The sequence below is a fragment of the Pholcus phalangioides genome, unplaced genomic scaffold (genome assembly GCF_987345545.1).
Source record: "Pholcus phalangioides strain wild (caught in Gottingen) unplaced genomic scaffold, Ppha-v1.0 ptg000008l_1, whole genome shotgun sequence".
NCBI lineage: Eukaryota > Metazoa > Arthropoda > Arachnida > Araneae > Pholcidae > Pholcus > Pholcus phalangioides.
The window spans coordinates 16,105,469-16,125,964 of NW_028301601.1; the positions used below are offsets into that span (position 1 = coordinate 16,105,469).

The 20,496-nt window shown below is 36.2% G+C and overlaps 1 protein-coding gene across 1 annotated transcript in view; it reads left to right on the plus strand.

Annotated features, from left to right (window-relative positions):
- The first annotated feature begins 3,638 nt into the window (after positions 1-3,638).
- RhoGEF2 (Rho guanine nucleotide exchange factor 2) overlaps positions 3,639-20,496 on the plus strand; it is a 118,275-nt gene continuing 101,417 nt past the window's right edge. Inside the window, exons 1-5 of the mRNA XM_089234273.1 lie at positions 3,639-3,814; positions 12,046-12,137; positions 13,782-13,883; positions 15,759-15,808; positions 17,844-17,901. Of these exons, the coding sequence (XP_089090399.1) occupies positions 3,783-3,814; positions 12,046-12,137; positions 13,782-13,883; positions 15,759-15,808; positions 17,844-17,901 (334 nt within the window). The 5' untranslated portion in view covers positions 3,639-3,782. The remainder of the gene's footprint in view (positions 3,815-12,045; positions 12,138-13,781; positions 13,884-15,758; positions 15,809-17,843; positions 17,902-20,496) is intronic.

The window sequence follows — 20,496 nt, forward strand, 5'->3', positions numbered from 1 at the left end:
TCGGGGGCACAAAAAATAGATCCCGCACTGGCAGAGATTCCTTTGCCTTTTCTGCCCCTACCCATTTGTACACCAAGGCCACCTTGAGACCATCGTAGACTCGGGGGCCACAACTAGAGGTTTGGTTAGCTGTGTCAAGTAAGCATTTTGGCACCCTCTTGTACTGTTGAAGCAGAGTTGGAAACAATTAAGAAAAGAAACCATAATCGGTGTTCTTAACTAGGGACGGTTCTTTGGCCGTGCAACCTGTGCGGCTGTATGGGGCACCGTCAGATGCGGATTCAAGTCGATGTGACGGGAGAAGCGAATTGTGTAAGTTCGTTGGATCGTCCTGTATTTTACGGGACATGAAAATTTTCCAATAATATTCGGTTTTTACCTATCGCCTCCACCTCTGTATCCATTCATGAGCAAAGGTAGACATCTTCAGCTGCTGCGAATGGAGCAGTGGTGAATATCTTCATCTGCGAATGGAGCAGAGGCAGAAATATTCAGCTAGGAAAGAAGCTGAGACAGACATCTTAAACTTTTTTTACTTTTTTATCAGACAGGGAGCTGGCTCTGTCCCGCAGACATCTTAAAATGCAAAATGAGTGGAGGCAGAAATATTCAGCTCCGAGTGGAGCGGAGGTACAGGCATCTTCATCTGCGAATGAAGCCGATGCAGAGATCTTCAGCGGTGAATGGAACGAAGACAGGTATCTTCAGCTGCTAATGAAGCCGAGACAGATATCTTTAGCTGCGAATAAAGCCGTGGCACACATCTTCAGCTTCGAATGGAGTGAAGGCAGGCGGATCTAGGACGATGTGACGGAGAGCGACTTCCTGTATAAGTGCACTGGATCATCCGTATTTCACGGGACAGACAAATTTCTCTCTATTATTCGGCTCTTGGGAGGGGCGATCGCTCCCCGCTTGGATCTGCACTTGGGCACTGCTCTAACAGGAGTGCGAAATTCGAGTTGAAAAAGTGAGAAGCTTTGTCGACAAAAAAAAACGTGCCCAGAGGACATCAAAAATAGGTTTCTAATATATAGGTTCTAAAATATCTTCTCGAGTCACCCCTGTTCTTAACGCATATTGGTGCATCAGGTTCCCCCCCCCCCTTCTTCCTTCCAATCTCCAGATGCAGGGTCGTTGTGTCAGGTTTTTTTACCGGATATTCATTACTCTGTAATGAATTTGTAAAAACCATGGATCCCATACCCTACAGCATGACTCCTAGGCTGGGATCTCTTTTCATGCCCCCCCCCCCCCTGTAGTAAGTTTATAATGTGAGAAAATACAAAATATGGTAATTATCGTCTCGTGTTAGCTCCCCTCTAGTTGCGGCCCTCGGGAGCCGCGTGTCTTGTGACCCGGGAGTCGGGTCAGAGGGGGTGGGCACCACAATGTGTCCTTGCCTCGGCTAACTAAGCATCTAGTTGCAGTCCTGCCTACTCTTGTATACTTACCTGGCGCTGGAGATACCGTGACTCGCCCAGCGCGACCCAACCTGATTGGGTAAAAGGCTTATATCCCGAGAGGGACAGAGCCTGGGTCGTGTCTGGTTTGTCGGAGATGCCTACTCTTGTGGAAAGAGACGCAACTAGTGGGGGTGGACAAGCGGGTCCGGTGCCCGGAGGGCTCCAAACATTACAAAGGGTGCCAAAATATGATCTTGCCGGGTGACCATGCAGAGACCCTGTTGCGACCCTTCTTGTGGGAAGGAGCCTATGGGGGTCCACCCAGGGACGTAGCATGCCTTTTCGGGACCCCGGGGCAGACTTTCTTGGGGCCTCTTGAAATGATTTATTATATTATCATGCAAAATAAGTGTATATTTTTGTAACCCCCCCCCCTTCGCTTGAGGCAGTACTCTGGTTGCTCCAACCCTTTTACGGGCCAGGGTCCACCCGGGGGGGGGGGGTTCAGAATAATAGGATATGTGAACTTTTTTTCGGAGCATTTTTCATACAAATTATTAGGTGAGCGTGAGCATTTCCAGCCAGAAGTATAGATGAATCGACAACAGCATCATCTTGCACACCCCCCGAGCAATAATGTCCGTGCCCCCCCCCCCAAGACTTCCAAGTCTATCTCAGCCCGTGGGCTTGGAGCTCTGCTCCAGGATGTGAGGGTGGGGATGTGGAATTCACAAAAATAAAGAAAGACATTCTGAAACACGTTAGAACTACATTTGAAAATGTAGATTAATTTAAAATTACTGCAACATATTCCGCTTAACACGGTCACATTTAAAACGTTTTCTCGCTTAGTACGACTTATTTTCGTGATTTCTAAACTTTTACTAACACTTATTGAAATTTCCCTTTTAATACGGTTTCCCACCACGTTTTTCATGAGTTTTTGGAAAACGCTATAAGTGGGATTCACTGTACATGAGCTCTTCAATGTTATTACTTGTTTAAAACCAACAGTTACTTGTGTCACAAACAAAATCCAAGATTACAATCTTAATATTTGAACATTCGAATTCGAAATTAAAAAGGACGTTCTGGAATAGGTTGTGAGTCGAAAATTAACAACACTAGCTGCAATCAGCCTAAACCTCAGATATAATTTATTTACTAGTAGGCAACGAACTACCGGGGATGTAAGCAACGTAGCCTACATCCTAAATGTTCGGAAATTTGCGCTCTTAAATGATGTTTTCATGCATGAACTCTATATTCATAAACAGGGTCGGTTCTGGACATTTTTCAAGTGTAAGCGAATGATGTTTTGGTGATTAAAAAAATCATCCCTTTCAGTTGGCGCTTTTTGCGGCCGCCTAGTTCGCAGGATTCAAGATCCGGCTCTGTTCATGACACAAAATATCTCTAATGTTGGTACTGTACTAAGTGAATAATTTGATTGAGAAAAAAATCTTACAGAGAGAAGATCTGAAGAATGAGAAACGTCTTACAGAGTAGCTGATGCCAGGGCCGTATACTATAATACAGCCGCCCTGATCTGATGCATCACGCTAGGAAAACACAAATGCGTAGCGTGATTATGTAACATGTTTCTGCTGACGCAAAATAATACAGTTCGGTTCATGTGGTCCAAAAACCTATTCATAGGAAAACTCGGCTTTAGCGCACTTGCCTGGTATGCAAAGGGAACCAGGTTCGATTCCCGGAGGAAACGAAATCGCCTTTCTTTCCAAATATCAGTTTCGGCGTAACATCCAGAAAATTTAATTTCTCAGTATATTTCAGGCCGAAAAAATACAATGCCAATAACGCCATACAATGTCCCGTATGTTTTTTTTGGAAGAAATATGGTCATAGAACATTTAATAGGGATGACCTATAGAATTACATTACAATTTTCCTTACTTACATTTCTCATCTATTATCAACTTAGTTTTGGCTGCCAATTTCAAAATTAATCCAGATAAAAATAAATATACTGCTGGGGGGTGGTAATTTTTAATTAATTAATTTTTTGATATTAATTTTGTTATCTCAGTATGGCGATGGTCTTTACAGCCTGTTTCTTAATCAAGCGATCACGCTCCTAGCTGAAACACAAAAACCAATCAAAAGGTGGTGCTTTCGTCCAAAATACATAACTCCGAATAAGACAACTTATTTGATTCGTTATTGAGCTGCGTCTGTCGCTCGAGCGCTTTATCATGGATTTGGTCTTAAGCATCCCAGGATTCCTCATTAAAATCCTCCGCGTCAGCCATATTTGTGAGTTAAAGCATTGGGAAGGCGTTGTTTACTAACATTGTCTTGTGAATTTTAGGCGGCTGAGAGACTTTGACAAATGCATAACCTCACGGGAAAGACATGGAGTTATCATCCGCTGGTCCTCCCGAAAAGTCAGTGCTCTTTTCAAGTCGTGATGACCTTTGTTTGCTTTTTTTTGTGTTTTGTTTATTGACAGGGTCTTTGATTACATGCGCATAAACAAAATAAACAATTCCTCACAATCACCCCTCAATGAATTAATGAGACACTGGGAAAAGGTGCGGACAATATCAATGAATGTCACCTACAGGTGACTCGGTATAGACAAGTTTTTATGAGCAAGCCCTACTTGTGTAAAGTTTTGTTTACTTTCACACCAAATGTAATTTACTGTTTCATTAATCAATATATCCGTGCTGGTGTTTGTATATTTCCCTAAAACCCTTGTGTAAGTGTCATATATACAAGTTTCATTGGCTTTAGATTATAAGAGTTGTAAATAAGAAAATATACACTTGTAAGATATGGGGAGGAGGCATGTCTCGATTCAGATGAATGTAGGCGCTATGTACTAATTTAGGTATGAGTGTTACAGGGCCAAGTTTGATGGAGAAGATTGATGTAGAGTGTTTGTTATAACAATTTAGGTCACTATGTGGCTTGAACATAGATTTACGGCAGCTGAGCGAGTTATAGCCTAGGGGCGATGAGTTTAAAAATGTGTGGTCAGTGATATTAGAGTAGGAAGATAATGGCATAGTTAGATTTAAGGTTTTCCTACCACCATACTCTATCTTTGTTGTTAATGGACATTTTGCCGTTACTCACATTGGATGATTGAAATTACGAGGTTCATAGGCAGATTCTAATTTTTGTGTCCTCTGATTTGGGAAAAAACTTTGTGGGGTTAATTCCCAATATATGCCACACCTTTTTGTCGCAAAGTTTCAGACTATGCTAAAATAGCGCCGTGTCATTGCAGCCATCCTTTCTGGCACATTTTTAAATGGAGCACAACTCCAGTTTAATGTCATTGGCAATTTACTATTGATTGATTGTGTGTTCCTAACAGTCTTGGTGCGTATATAGTGCTGTGTGTGAATTTTTAGTGTTGCCATCTAATTTCAAAGTTGTGAATGAAGTGTAACGATTAAATATTTGCGACGTTGTAGGCCAGTTGCTCTCTGTGGCGAGACATTTCAACGGGGCGATCCACTATCATTCCACTAGCAATTCTAGCAAATAGCGCTGAATCCGGTCCAGCGATGAAAAGTTCTTCACTAATCAGTGTTTATTTGCTTCATAATTATACATTTAAATAACAAAATATTACATTTTTTGATTTTTTAAAATTCATATTTTTTTTTTTTGCATGTTTATGGAAACCAAAATAGTGTAACCTTGTATGACAGTTTAATTCATTTGGAACATCGTTAAATGAGAATGAAATATTCTCTGAGTTCGAAAGGAAAAAAAGTTCACTGAAACACGCACTGGCGAGTTTTGTTTTATAAAATTGGTAGTCAGGGCCGTCTTAAGGAGCATCATGGGACCCCTGGGCAAACTGATTTTTCTGCCCCCTCCCGCAAGGCTAAGAATGCTTGTCTACTGATTTACACTCAAAAATTTAGACTTTTTCAATTTGATGAGGCCTCTGTGCACTTGAGGCCCGAGACGTGACTGAGTGGGCCCATGCATTATCAGTAGTGTTGAAGAAGGGATCCTTTTCTCAAAAGAAGTTTGAAATTGGAAGTTTCTATGTGTTTTGCTTTCCAGTCCTGATACAAATTTTCTTATTAGGTTGATAGTGCTCATGACCTCTTGTTTAAAAGGAATCTTCGCATGTGATAATCATTTGTTGGAGATTGCAGGTTTCTAACGATTTCTCCTCGAGCAAATTTCCTGAAACTGGAACATTTTTCGCACTAGTTTGTTTCAAGCAGGCAGGATTGGATATCTTTAAAGTTTGAAGCTTGACGTCTCGTGCGCTTTGTATCCTCATCGTGTGCTGACAAAAGAATCAACTTCTTACATGTCATGATACCGTTCAAATTTCTACAAGGTATTCCCTTCATCTTTGTGTCTTCCCCTCGCAACTTTTCTCATTCCCGTTTTTTCATATTCCTTCACTGACATGCTGCTTTGTCTTTAATAGTGAACAAAGTTTTCTTAAATTGAAATGAGTCCATCTCTGCTTATGTTGGAGCTCTACAAATTGCTCAAGGACAAAACATAGAGTGCATGTGTAGATGTATCCTTAGCCTATACAGTCAAGCCTTGTTAGTGTGCCACTCTGCTTAACACATCACTTTTCGGAAATCCTAATTGTCCTCAATTTGGTTCTAATGTTATAAAACTCCTGATACAGTTGAATCCTATTTTGACAAATTCCGTTCTTGCACAAATCTCGTTTTAACGAACACTTTTCTAATCCCCAAAATAGGAGCAATGCAAAAACCTGGAATTTCTTTATAACAAAATTTTGTTATAATGAAGTGATTTCTCTGGTCTCTTGGAGTTCGTCATACAGGATTCGACTGTAATGCATCATCCCGCTCCACTTAATGAGTCACTTTTGTGACCCAATGGGCTGAGATATTCTAATAGGTTATTAGAATTTTATATACCGCCTATGTTATATCAGCCAGTATATCATATGTTAAATGTACAATGCGTGTTTTTCAATATACTACTGTATATTGAAAAACACGCGTTGCTTCAAACTTCTGTGCAGCAGTGGCATGTTTTCATTGTTTATGTTGCTACTACTAAACCAGACATGCACCTCGTCCATATTCCTCTACGGAACCTCTAACGAATTGGTACATGTTGGACTGTGCGTGTAGTGAAACCTGACGGTGAAGTTTGTTTCTGTGTAATGCTTGTTATGTGTAGTGCTGCCATCTGCCACAAGTTGCAGCAGTGGCATGTTTTCATTGTTTATGTTGCTACTACTAAACCAGACATGCACCTCGTCCATATTCCTCTACGGAACCTCTAACGAATTGGTACATGTTGGACTGTGCGTGTAGTGAAACCTGACGGTGAAGTTTGTTTCTGTGTAATGCTTGTTATGTGTAGTGCTGCCATCTGCCACAAGTTCTTTCTAACTATAAGTGAAGTGTAATGATTGAATGATTTATTGTTGTAGGCCTTTTGCGCTCTGTGGCGAGACTTTTTAATGGGGAGATCGGCTCGCATTTGCACCTGGAAGTTGGGAACCACAAGAAACCAACATCAGCAGGCCACTTCTGTGGTGACGGTGGGGTTCGAACGCGGATCCTCGTGATGCGAGTCCGTCACTATGACCACTCGACCACCACAGCAGGTCGTTGTTCATGCTAAAAAAAACCTGCCTAATGAGTATCAGATTAGCAAGAGTATACTGTACAACAGAGCTGGACAAATCAGAGGTGCCAGGTCGCCATGGTGACTAAAAAATAAAATTTGTCCTAATATTTTTTATACAGTGAAGCCTGTACAAAACGGAACATCAAGAGACTGAAATAATATTCCGTTTTATAACGGTGCAAAATAAAAGTACTAATCGTCTAACAGACTATATTTTGATCCGGTTTAAGGCAGGTTTCACTGTATATGATTAATTATTAAATTCATTGGAAATTATTGGAATTTACTCAATTGAAGTCAAAGAACAACACAAAATTATTCCACAATGTCTGGTAGTATATAGAGGGGTCTATAAATTGTGGACAAGTAAAAAATACATTATTTTGGACTGCTTTTGTTTGGGAGAAAAATTGCTTGGTGCCTGTGAAATTTTGCTTGTGCCGAAACTTTTTTTCCTATGATTTGTCAAGACCTTCAATACAATATTTCAATATACAAAATAATATAGATTAAACTAGCAGGCCTGTGTTTTTTGAGAAAGGTTAAAAATCTAATTTAAATCTAACATAATTGAATATATACATCAGGCAGAAATTATCTGTCAATCGTTCTCTCTCCCATTACTAGAAACACAAATACAATAGAGCCACACATATACTCAGAACACTCATCCTCCAGCAGGTGCAGATTCGTTAGAAATTCCATAGAGGAATATGTACCAGGTGCATGTAGGGTGAAGTAGTATTAATAGTAGTTCTCGTATAGGTATCCTTAAGCATAAGATTCTTTTAGGTACTGTTCCAGGTACTATACCTATTATGTACATTAACCAGGATCCCAGTCACTGGAACATCTTTCGTCCCTTTTTTTTCCCCAAAGGATTTAGAAGAGCTACCACCACGTCAGTATGAGCTCTTTCTCTGAATCTCTCGTTGCTGATTTTCAATTCACTATCTGAATTCTTCCTCATCAATTCCTCTTTGTTCTTTGGAATCATGGATAAAAAACTTTGAAAAATCCCAACTTTCTTGGAAACTCCTTTTTTCATTTTTAGCCTACATCCAACTGAGCTTCAATTCTTAATGCAATAGAAAGTGTTTTGTGCTAGACATTTTCAAAAGTGGCATTCTCTTCCCTAGAATGGTACCTAAAATAATCTATGCTTAATGTTAGTAGGCAGGGCCGTCTTAAGAGCACCATGGGCCAAGTGATTTTTCTGAAATCCTACTAGGCAAATTCTTAAAAATTTCTACCAGATTACATTTTTGTGAGGCCCCTCTTCTCTTTAAGCCCCCGGGCCTTGCCTTAAGACAGTGCTGATTGTAAGCCTGTGCTATAACACCACCGCTACCGAAGTCTAAACCTAGCAAAAGATTTGCGATTGTGTAATGAAGGTGTTTCTGAGGGTAGATACTTTTTATAACTAACCTGTGAGTCTGGTTATCTGCATTCAAAATAAGATTTTACAGAGGAAAGTAAAAAAAGAGAAGCACAGAGAGAAGATTTTAAGGTTGTACTCAAAAACACGCTACCAAAAATGTCTTCTAGATTAGTGGTTCTAAACCTTTGCAAGCCTGTGGCCTGGTTTTATTTATTTTTTGTGAGCAGAAGGCCTGGTCACAAGCACCCGGCTGTTCAGAAACACTGTTTCTTATCAGTGTGACACTGGGATATTCTTGGGGGGGGGGGGGAGGCGAGGGTGAAAATCGGGTGAAAGGGAAGTCACAAAATATAGTTTAGGGGCCATAGAGTGCTGTGAAGAAATAAAGTTTTCAAATAAAGTAGGGCGGGAAAAAAATGGAACTACTACAGTATTAGGATCAAGCAAAGGTGCCCATAAAAACTGGACTATATTGATGCATATAGGCCCATCCGTGCATGACCCAGGGACCAGGTTTGACGAAAACCCAACCCATTGGGTTTTTCAGGATTTTTGGATTTTTTCGAGTTTACAATACTAAAGCCTGAGTATAGTAAGTGATATATGCTCTGTAACTTACATAAATATATAATAGACATAGTAAAATATATGACAATTACTAATGTTATTATATCAGTGGTGGCTCATTACAAAAAATTCTGGGGGGGGGGGGGGCAAAATCATTTTGCATGTTATTATGATAAATAGGTCTATAACATCAGTTTTTTTCAAGGGTGTTTCTCTAACCCCTGTAATTTACATACCATTGAATACATAGATTTATTAGTGCATTTCTCTTTAGATAGAATATGACAATGCAATAACACCATTAGAAAGCACACTGTGTGTAAGTAAGTGCAGTTTTAAGCTGTAATTTTTTGTGAGTTTTTTTGGGGGAAAGGGGTTTGGCAAAACCAGACCAACTCTGCCCAAAAGGGTATGAAAATATATCAACTTGTTACTTCCAGCTGAGTATGGAGCTTCAGCATAGGCCCTGTATAAAACCCCCACATAAATGAAGATCATTGAATTTCATTCTCACTCTAGAGTGGGAACAGATCCAGGGTGATATGTTCTGTAGGTTCCTCAGGTATGGATATCCGATAAGTTATGGGAGAGACCAATGTGGATCCATCCTGGCCCAGGGATTCAGATGGAAGGTACGCATGTAATTTTTGTTCATTATCAATTTAGTTTTTGTAAAATAAGTGCAAAGTAAAGGATCTTTCTCTTAGATGGAGAGCTAGATAACACGAGGCCACAAGAAGAAAATATGTTTCAAAGAGGATCAGCTGACTGGGAATGTTCTGCGGTAAAAGTTCCCATAGTAGTGTTTTCTGATTTTTTCCTTTAAATTCTTCCTGAGATTTTTCTGCTACCTATGTCACAGTTTTGCCATATTTTGCTTTGGGGGTTATATAGGAGTTTCCACTGTGTATATTAACAAATTGGAATAGTTGCACTTACTTTGACACTAAAATTATGTGACGTCATGCAATCATACTGTAAAGACATTGATGTGCTTCATTTCAATGCAGTGCTTGACAAATCAGAGGAAAGAATTTGAGCTCCAGCTAGATGCACAAATTTTTGACTATTTTCTTTAGAAAAATGGTCAGAAATAGTAATCTCTCCTGGACTCGTAGTCCTTTTCCATGCTGTATGGGGAAAACACTCGTTTTCCATCATCTTTATTTTATCAAACTCAAATTTTAATCAACTAATGACCAGAGCAGAAGGAACTTCCCATTTTATATATTTTCCCTCCTGCATGGAATGGAGGGTGAGAGGTGCTGACAGAGAGAGAGAGGGAGGGAGAGAACACAGGTTTATAGATATACATCACAGCTAGTGGACAATATGATATAACTGTTAGTTCAACCTACTAAGTAAAGGGTACAGCTTGTTTCAATATATACTAAACTCTTGAAGAAATTTTTTTAGTGCCTTGATTTTCTCTCCGTTTTTTTTTTTACCGAAGCAATTCATATAAAATTTTGTCTATAATTTTTGTTTTTATAGAAAAATGAATAAACAGAGTATACGTGTTGGGAGAAAAGGGAGTCTTTCGATCATTTCAGTAGATTTCCCCTCCCTGAGTGTTAAGGTAACCTTGTTAGAGATGGGCCATCATCCTTCTATCCCCATCTCTTGGCAACTTTTTCACATTTTATAAAATTGATGTATTTAGTTAGAGCAAAAACTGACATCCCTTTGGGGAGGGGGGGGGGCAGTTGAAAGAACACCAAACTGCTGATACAACGGGTTCGATTCTAGCTCAAATGCATTTTTTTTCTCTTTCATCTTCGTGTGATTTCATCATCATTAATATAAATTCTTTTGTGTTGTGTGTGTGTGTTCTTTGAGATGGTGGGGGGGGGGGGGTTCTTTCTGCAGGGAGCGGTCACAGCTCTTGTTATAGTGATTATCTTGAAATTGGTTCACACAAGAAACAAATGTTGAAATAAGATAAAAAAAAAATTGCTTAAATCAATAATTAATAAAATCGGTAACTAGTGTGAAATTAATTATTAATTAATTAAATAAATTATTAATAATCAATATCAAAATCAGTAATTAATTATTTACCCTTTAAGAGGCAATTAGGAATCACTAAACCCCTCCCCCCCCCCTCAAAATACTACTATATTTTCTAATGAAGTAGGCTTTCTTCCAATTTTCAGCAGGTACAAACATTTCTCCCTCACATAGGGAAAAGTTTTCCATTTATAAATAAACTTCACAAAACATCTGGGCTTGTCAATGCTGAAATAAGAGGCTTTCATGAAGGTGAGATATTTTGTCTCATTGCCACTTAAAAGGTTAATAAAATCAATTAATTAATAAATTTAAAATAATAATTAAGTATAAATGAATAAGTCATAACAGAATAAATGCGAAATCACATCACCCGCTCAGGTATTAGTTTTCTGGTGGCTTGTTCCTTCAAAATGTTGATAAATAAGCAAAATATATCACTTAATCGCCAATCGCACCAAGATTACAAAAACATACGTGCCAATGCTTTTGACTTACCCGGAAGCCTTATTAATATATTCCATTTGGAAATCCAATTCCTCCGATTTTTCGTATCTTCATAGAAAAATCCCTAAAAGTCATCAAATTGAGCATTGTTTGAATGGAAAATCCCTAAAGAAAATACTCTTCCAGTCCTAGCAATTTCAGGCTGACCCCGTTTCCTCAGGAAGAATATGGAGAATAATGATTTCAAGTACAAAAAATTTGTAATTGTCATCAAATATGATGCCAAAAGCAAGCAAAGTGACTAATTATAGCTAAAAAAAATCGGAACAGCAAAAAATGCATCCTGGAAAAATGAGCTTTACATATGGTCACCCATTGAAATTTCTAAAAAGTCCCTGGTTTTTCCCTTTTATCTGTTTTACATGTTTTCTTTTATGCAGAATGTGAATTGGCACCTATGCAAAGACCCTTTACCTCCCTAACGTCTAATGAATAAACTGATCTTATTTTTTAAAGCTTTTTATAACAGATTTGTGTATCTAAAAATCTAATTTCTCAAAAAAATTATCTGCGTTTTTTTACATGTACTTTAATTTTCATATTTAGATTGAATAACTTGAATAAAGCTGATTCGAGCCCTCACAAAGAGAAGGATGAGCATGTCAATATAAAAGCTACAGAGGTGTATGACCTTCAAGGTTAGCAAGAGATTTTGATTATTCAATGTGTGTATTTATTATTTATATCATTTGGTTATTTAATGAATTTGATATTTTCTTTTCCCATTAACTTTCTACTTTGTCAGAAATGTTTTTGTTTTGATTTTAAAATTTTTCAATTCTCTTTAAAGTACACTCCATTAGAGCTAATTCACTTGTTGAGTCTTTTTTTCCATTCTTCAGAATATTTCCATTGATCAGATCAATTTCCATTGATCAGGGTATGGTGATATAAATCAGCATGATTAAAATCACGATTTAAATCACTTGATTTTTTAAAATAATCATTGATTTAAATCACAAAATTTAAATTTTGTTTTTCCTTTACGTAACTTAATTGATATTGAGGTAAAAGTAACTCAGTATGGAATGTGTGTTATTGATATGTGGTAAAGTGTTAAAATTAAAAGGGTCTTAATTAAAAGAAATATAGAAGATCATTGTGTGTGTATATGTGTATTGGCACGTATTTTAAGAATAATTTTTTTTGATTACGAGCAGATAACTGCTTTTTCCCCTCCCCACCCACAAGAAAATTTACTCCACCAATCACTTTTACTTTCCTGACTAAGATGCAAAAACACTTGCCACGTGTGTTGGGTTTTTCTAGGGAGGGAAAAACTTTTTTGGGGAAAAAATATTTTTGTATCATTTATACACTGAGCATATTTATTTATCACTGAGATTTATTTCTCTATTCTTCTCGCTCCTTATCTAACGTTGAACAAGAGTTAACTTCACCCCCTGCAGTTGATTAGTTGGAAAACATGTTTTATTGTAACAACAATTTCATTGCATTTTTAGAAGACAAAATATCTCGAGGTGATAGAAATAAAGCAGATCAAGTTTGACGAGATATCTCAGGATTGCATCTGAAAGGGTTAAGCGGCATCATGCAAATCAGAAACACATCATAATAAATGCATCCATCAATTGCTGAAGAAAAGGTCTTGTCTAGAATGTTTTTTTTAGTTGATGCTGAATGGCCCTTTGGTTGTACATAGTCAAACGAGAAACCTATACTGTGATACTGAGTTGAGTTGTCACCAGGTATTTTCACTTTAAGGGGAGTAGAGGAACCCTTACGAATAGAAGCACTTTTCTCTACAAGAAGAAATGTTAATCCATGAAGTTATTATTCGGACTTAACAACCTCTCATGTTACATAAGCACAGAATTTTAGTGTTCATATTTTTTGCTTGTGATTTGTTTGCAGTTTATTCATTAATGCTGAATAAAATTTTAGATTAGGTGAAAAAAGACAGGTAGAGGTGCTTTTGAAATGTGCATTCCTAATGATTAACAAGATTTCTTTTAATTAATAAGCAGTCATTAAAATGAAAAATTGAATTTTTTTTTAAATAGAAAAAAATCTGATCTTTTTTTGTTTTAAAAAAAAATCGTTATTTTTTCATACCCTGTCTGATCAAAAGGCCCTATTTGACAGATGCAATCCCAATCAGAAAGACTTGTCCCAGTCAATTTTTAGCAAAAATTAGTTCATTGAAAGCTGGTAATTTTATTCATGCTTCTTGTGATTACTTGACCTTTTCATGATAAAGAATCTAGTGCTATCAAAATGAAAGAAATTGTCTAAGTTATTTCTTTTTTAACTTTTGATAGAACAAATGGTGCAACGTTGTGTGATAATACAAAAAGACGAGAAAGGTTATGGTCTAACTGTGTCGGGAGACAATCCAGTTTTTGTACAGTCCGTTAAGGAAGGTAAGGTTTTAAACTGCTATCATCAAAACTTCAGATTTCTTGGTGAATATTTGGTACTTCCCTGTTCATAGCGGCCTTGGCAAGAAAGGAAATTTGATGCTTTTCTGACTTGATAATAGTACAGTCAAATCTCATGGGAGACCGGGAAAAAAAAAATACAATAAATGGCAAAATTTTTATTAATAAAAACTTGAATACTTTACTACATTTTACTACATACTAATGAAATTATTGGTTAAGTTACACAATTGATGTTCAATCACACTTTATGCAAGTACACTAACATATGTTTGAATATTTTTTTGATCAATTTAAATTTTATTTACATACCTTATTTAAAATAATCTGCTTAGATTGATGCTTTTTTTTTTTCAATTCCTTTGAAGCATCTTCTGCTGTATTTTTGTCACCCAAGTTGGCTATACATTCAGCTATAATTTTAGAATCAATCAAGATGCTTCGAGTATGTAGTGAGCTGTCCATTTCCACAAAATTGCAAAATGAAATTTTGAGCTTTAAGTGTTTTTTAGTAATGCCTCAGTGTTCTGAAATTTCATCTTCATTATTCTGAGAATTGTTGAAATTTGAGTGAACCATCAGAGATCTTATCCTTCATCAATGAGATGACTGATTTCAAACCCAGCTTTCTTGAAGCAATGTTGAATTGTCTGTTGGCTGACATTTTGCTGTGTTGAACAAACCATACCTGGCATCCACCCCCATCAATCATAGTATCTTCCCATATTTGACAAGATCCATCAACACAACAGGGTTTAACCTACGGTCATATTTTTCACAAAAATGCGTACGAAAATCATAGCCACTTCCACAAAAATGTGTACAGGAGGTACGAAACGAGTAAACATCCAACCATCAATCATTACATTAGCATTTTACTAAAGCTTTTCCACCCCATTTTCACTTTTTTGCGAAAGGAATTTTTTATCCAGCTTAAACCCTGCAACACAATGGGTCCTAATATGAATAATCAGATGCTTGGGCAAGGGCCAAGGCAGCTGGAGGCAAGCACACATTTTGGCACTCCCTTGTAATGTTGGAGAGACTAATGGATGAAATTTGAATGTCCTCTGGTTCGACGCCTATGGCACCAGACCTGCTTGCTCCTCCCTAGTTGCAGCCCTGCGAACAATCCTTTTATTATCAGTTTCTTTCACCTCCAGGGGGAAAAACAGATTTACAGAAAAAAAGAAAATTGAAGAAAGGGAATTTCCATGTTTTTGTTTTACTATCATTGTGCCTTGGCCTTGGAGATACAGAGTTTTTCGAAAATTTCTTTGACACAGACAGGAAAATGTATTGCTGTAGTACAGTAAATGCAGGGAATTTCTTCTTTGGGATATGGAGTTTTTCGAGAAAGAGATTTGACTGTAATTATTTACTTGCATTATTATATGTGCCAATTTCCTCATTCTTGTCAAGGCCACAATACGGAAAGTAGAATATTTTAAAATGATGGTATGATTCCTTTTGAAGTTATGCTTTTGATTTTCATGTAATTTCATTATTGATTTATTTTTCTGTTTTATTTTGAATGTTCCATATAATGGTAGCCTTGTTTACTCCAACCTAGACTTTTCATTTGATTGAAAATTTGCAAAATATTCATGATAAATGATTTGCTATTTTTGAACATCACTGTACAATGAACAGATACTTTCTATACTTTGTTTTTAACATGGGAGTGATTTATTGTTTGTAATAATTAATGTTAAACATTTTACAATTTCCCTTCTCTCTGCAAAGCACTTAATTTTTATAATTAATTATTTTTCCCATAGAATTTTCTTCTTTTGTGTGTGTTTGCTTCAAAATGTTTATCATTAGAAAATGTCTAATTATTTGGAATGTTTACAGATGGAGCTGCTGCAAGAGCTGGTGTTCAACAAGGGGACAGAATTATCAAGGTAATTTTGCAAATGATACAAATCCACCAAAGAATGACCATTATATTTCATTAAGAATGAACGAACACACAACTGAGTAGGAACAAGTGTAGTAATGAGTATAAAGGAATTTCAATTATTTTAATTTGTTATCCTCCAATATTGTCTTGTAATCACAAAAGCTTTTACATTTGAACATAAACTATAATTGTTAACACAATAGCATTGATTCTCCCATGACTACTGAATTTTTGTGCACCATAAAACAGTATCTCTGTCACAATCAAATGCGTTCTCTTGTGTAGGCCTCGGCTGACAATATTGTATAAATAAATAAATAACATACAATTCAATGTGCAATAAGCAGGGCACAGTGAAATACTCTTGAGAAAAATCACTGAATGGACCTCATAGCCATGACTTCTCATTATATGTGTTTTTGTTTTGCCATTGCAAAATTTTCATAAAACCATGCTCTTTGCACTAGCTTTGACGTATTTCTTACCATGTGGCTGCAAGTAAAATATTCTAAGTAGAACACTAAATAGTGAAGTTTTCGATCTTCATACTTCATAATGTGTAATGTATTCTTGTGCTCCTTGCATCACATTTTAATATACAATTGCCACCAGCGCTTGATAAATTTGAGGGGTCAGGCTGCCATTTTGGCTAAAACGTTAACATTTATGCCCATTAATTTTCTGTGTGTAATTGCAGTCTGAGGAAAATGTAAAAATCTTAAAAATATGTAAGCATGTACACTTAAATAGGAAAAGGCAGCCGACTCAGTGAAACCCTGAAACAAATACTTGGTTCCTAGAAAATTAGGCTTATTGTTATTTCAGTTTGTCATATCCCAGCTTAATTTTGAGAACCCACACATTTTCATGAATCATTCCAAGTTCTCAAAAAGAAAAAGTATTGACTGTATGATTCTGATTGAGTTGAAACAAATCTTAATCTATTTTTCAAATGGTAATGATAGCAACATATTGATAACACAAAATCAAGGCCATATCTGTGGGAAATTTAAAGTATTTCAATTCCATTGTATTTCATTGGCATACATATTTTTCTGCTCACAATACATGCACTATGTTTAAAAACATTCTCACTGCATATCATATACAGGGTGTTCTGTTAATGGACAGACAAACACAGAAGGTTGTTAGTAGGCATCAAGAGGAACAAAAATTGCAGTGGAACATGGTGTTGCAAATCACGTTGAGAGGATGAAAATCACAAAAAAACACATGCAGGCTGAGTCCAGAGGTCAGTTATTCAGTTGATCACTGAATGCATTCGTGGGTTCACTCACCATATCTGACGTAAGCAGCTTCGTGAAACGCATGCACTTGGGTAGGATCATGCACTGCGGACGATGTTTATGCGCCGCCTGTGGACACACTGGAGGATCTCATAGCACAGATTGTCGTCACTGTGGCAGACATTGAAAGCATACCTGGAATATTCGAGCATGTCCAGGAATCATTTTTACGTCATTGTAGACTGTGCAATGACATCAACGGCCGCCATTTCCAACTACTTTTGTAATAATTAATCAAATCTGTTTTGTAGTTATTATTATACTTTTTGCCGTTCCAGCGTGGCGTCAAAACCTGCATGCATTTTTTGCAGTTTTCACCCTCTTAATGTGGTTTCAGACACCAAGTTCTATTGCAATTTTTGTTCCTCTTGATGTCTACTAACAACTTTTTGAGTTTGTCCATCCATTAACAGAACGTCCTGTATACAGCAGTTGCTATTTTTCTGAAATATTGGAATAGAAACAAATATTTAAAAAATAATAATAATTTTTGGAAAATGTTTTAGTCTTATACATGCAAGCAGAAAAACTAGCATTTTCCCTATAAAAACGTGACAATCGATCCCCTTCCATTCTTTAATATTTCTGTATTGGTAAATGAGATTTGCATCTGCAGAATATAAGCAGAAAGCTACTGTAAATGTTCTTGTATTTTTAGTGTTGGTCAATCTACACTCATCTATTTGTTTTGTCATGTTTATTAAACATATTTTCTCTTCCATTCTTTAGGTGAATGGGACACTAGTGACACAGTCTAATCATCAAGATGTAGTGGAGCTTATCAAATGTAAGTCTGTGATGAATATTTTTTATTTTCTTATATATACCTGTTATGTAAATAGTTTACACCTCGTTGCTGCTACTTATATACAGGGCGATTTAAAACTCAACATACAAACTTTTAGGGGAGGTAGAAACATAAAAACAAAACAGAATCACATCAGAATGTAAAAAAAAATTGTGAATAACTGTGGAAGGTAAGAATTTTGAGCATAAAGAGTTTTCCCACCCATTATTGACTTGTCATTTCTGCATCTTCATGTATCCTCCAGCTGATCAAGTTGGGGTTTCCGGTCATTCATTCCTATGTGATTGTTTTGTTTTTGTGTTTTCTACCTCCCCTGAAAGTTTGTATGTTGAGTTTTGAATCACCCTGTATATAAAAAGTTAATTATTGCTTTATTTTTTAATTTATTCAACCTTTTTTGGTGTTTCCTAAATTTACTTGTCCCTTCACTGAGCTTTATGAAATTTACTTGATTTTTGCCCTATTTTAATCATGGTAGTGCCTCAAAATATTTATTAGTGAATTATATTAAACACATTGATAAGTTCTCACACTCCTCCCAGAAAACTTTGGCAGCTTCTCCTGGGGAAGTGATGGGCAAACTATAGACCACAGGCCATAAGCAGCCTGCTTAGAGGTTCTATCCAGCCCACCAGATTTAAATTTTTGATTTCAGTACGTTAATAAACTTCATTTAAATGAAGGCATTCCTGTTTTGCATATTGGAAATATAGTGGGAATTAAAATAGAAATTATTTAACCTGTGTCATCTGAACTAGGCAGCTAAAAAGGATGTGATTTGTGATTAGACAATTTTTTTTGACAAGAAAGAGGGGTTTTTCCTTTCACCTTATATGCCAAATTGAGTTTATCTTTTTTATTGCTGCAATGCAAGAAAATAAACAGGAAGAAAAGACTTCCATTTTTTATGCATATTTCCAAAACTTTTACCAATGCAAAAAAATGTAACACATGTGTATTAAGTCTGTGGTGTTAAACGTGACGGCAGCATGCGGCCCCAGAGGAGTAATTTGCGGCCCGCTACAAAACCAGAAAAGTATTGTTATTAATAAAAAAATTTTCAGATAGTTTTATTTTAAATACAAAAAGTATGAAGAATTTACTTCAAAAATTATAAATTCAATGAACTGACAGTGAAAGCCACTACATTATATGAAGTCAGCCACATATTCATGAAAAATTCCAAATTTTTTAGCAATGATTCCTTGGTTAAAGAACGGATGATAAATGCTGCAGAAAATGTTGGTTTTCAATATATGAAAGCATTTTTAATGCTACTTTTTATACTAAGACATATTGTGGTTAAAAGAATAACAACAGTAGTTAATAATTTATGTAATCAGTTGGAAGTAATATCCTTAAATGTACATTGTTTCTCAGTTGCTCTCAATAGAATTTTTGGTGTTCAAGAAGTGGCTTAAATGACTCGTGTGGCAATTTTAACATCACTGAAGAAGTTCTAGGAATTTTTTCTATTCATCAAACCTCAAAAGTTAGGAAAGGGGAGGTATTTTAGATGTGGTGAATTGTATAAAATTATGCATTAAGGAAAAATATCAACTTCCTGTGAAGAAATTCGTAGCAGTGAGAAAGAGTGGTGCCAACAAGGCTGGCAAAAGTATAAATTTTGCAGCAGCACTTTCAGTCCTGTGATGAACACTTGGAACTTCATCTGATCCAGAGACCTCAAGTAGCGCTTGTTATCACAATCTCTTAAAACCCTGGAGAGTGAATTTGATTGGCTACTCCCATTAGAAAGAAATATGTTGATTGTCTTGTCTTAAAGTTTTAAAAAACATTTTTGTTTCTACTTTTAAACAAGCTATAACTGTTCCTAGAAACTGATGTTTCATTTAATAACAATGCTTGATTTTGTAAACATAAGACATGAGCTCAATATCTAGCATTCTTGATTGAATTTGATATAGAACATTTTGATGACTTTGATATCAAATTTCAAGGGCAAGATCAGCTAATAATACATATTTTTTATACATTGGCAAGTATTATATGTAAATTATATTTGCTCAAATGACATTCAGAAGAGAATATTCTGAATTGTTTTTCTATGTGTCAACAGGTGATCGATAAAAATTGTGGTTAGTAAGTAGGAGGAATTAATTTTATCGTTTATTCATATAATTCTTCTCTAACTTCCTTCGATTTCAATGGAACAGTCTTTCAAAGGAAGAAAGGTAGAAAGTTTTAAATATAGACAGTTCTTTAAATGTTTATATTTAATTTTTAATTACCAATTAACAAATTTTAATTTTACTGTTTAACAAATTATTAATTAACATTTTTTGGCTACTAATTTTAATAAACTGTGGCCCCCTTGAGAATGAGGTAATTTGGCAGGGCAAAGGGCATAAATTGAGTGTAACACCCCTGCATTAAGTTATTAAAATATACTTATTTATTTTTTCATTGTTGCAAAGGATAGGCCTAAACCGTTTATTTGCATTGAAACCGTGGCAGTCTTCAAGGTATGAAACACGTCCTCCTGCCATTTCATTTCTAAGCATAAATATTATAAATCGTAGAAATATTGAAAACAGAAACATGTCCAAATAT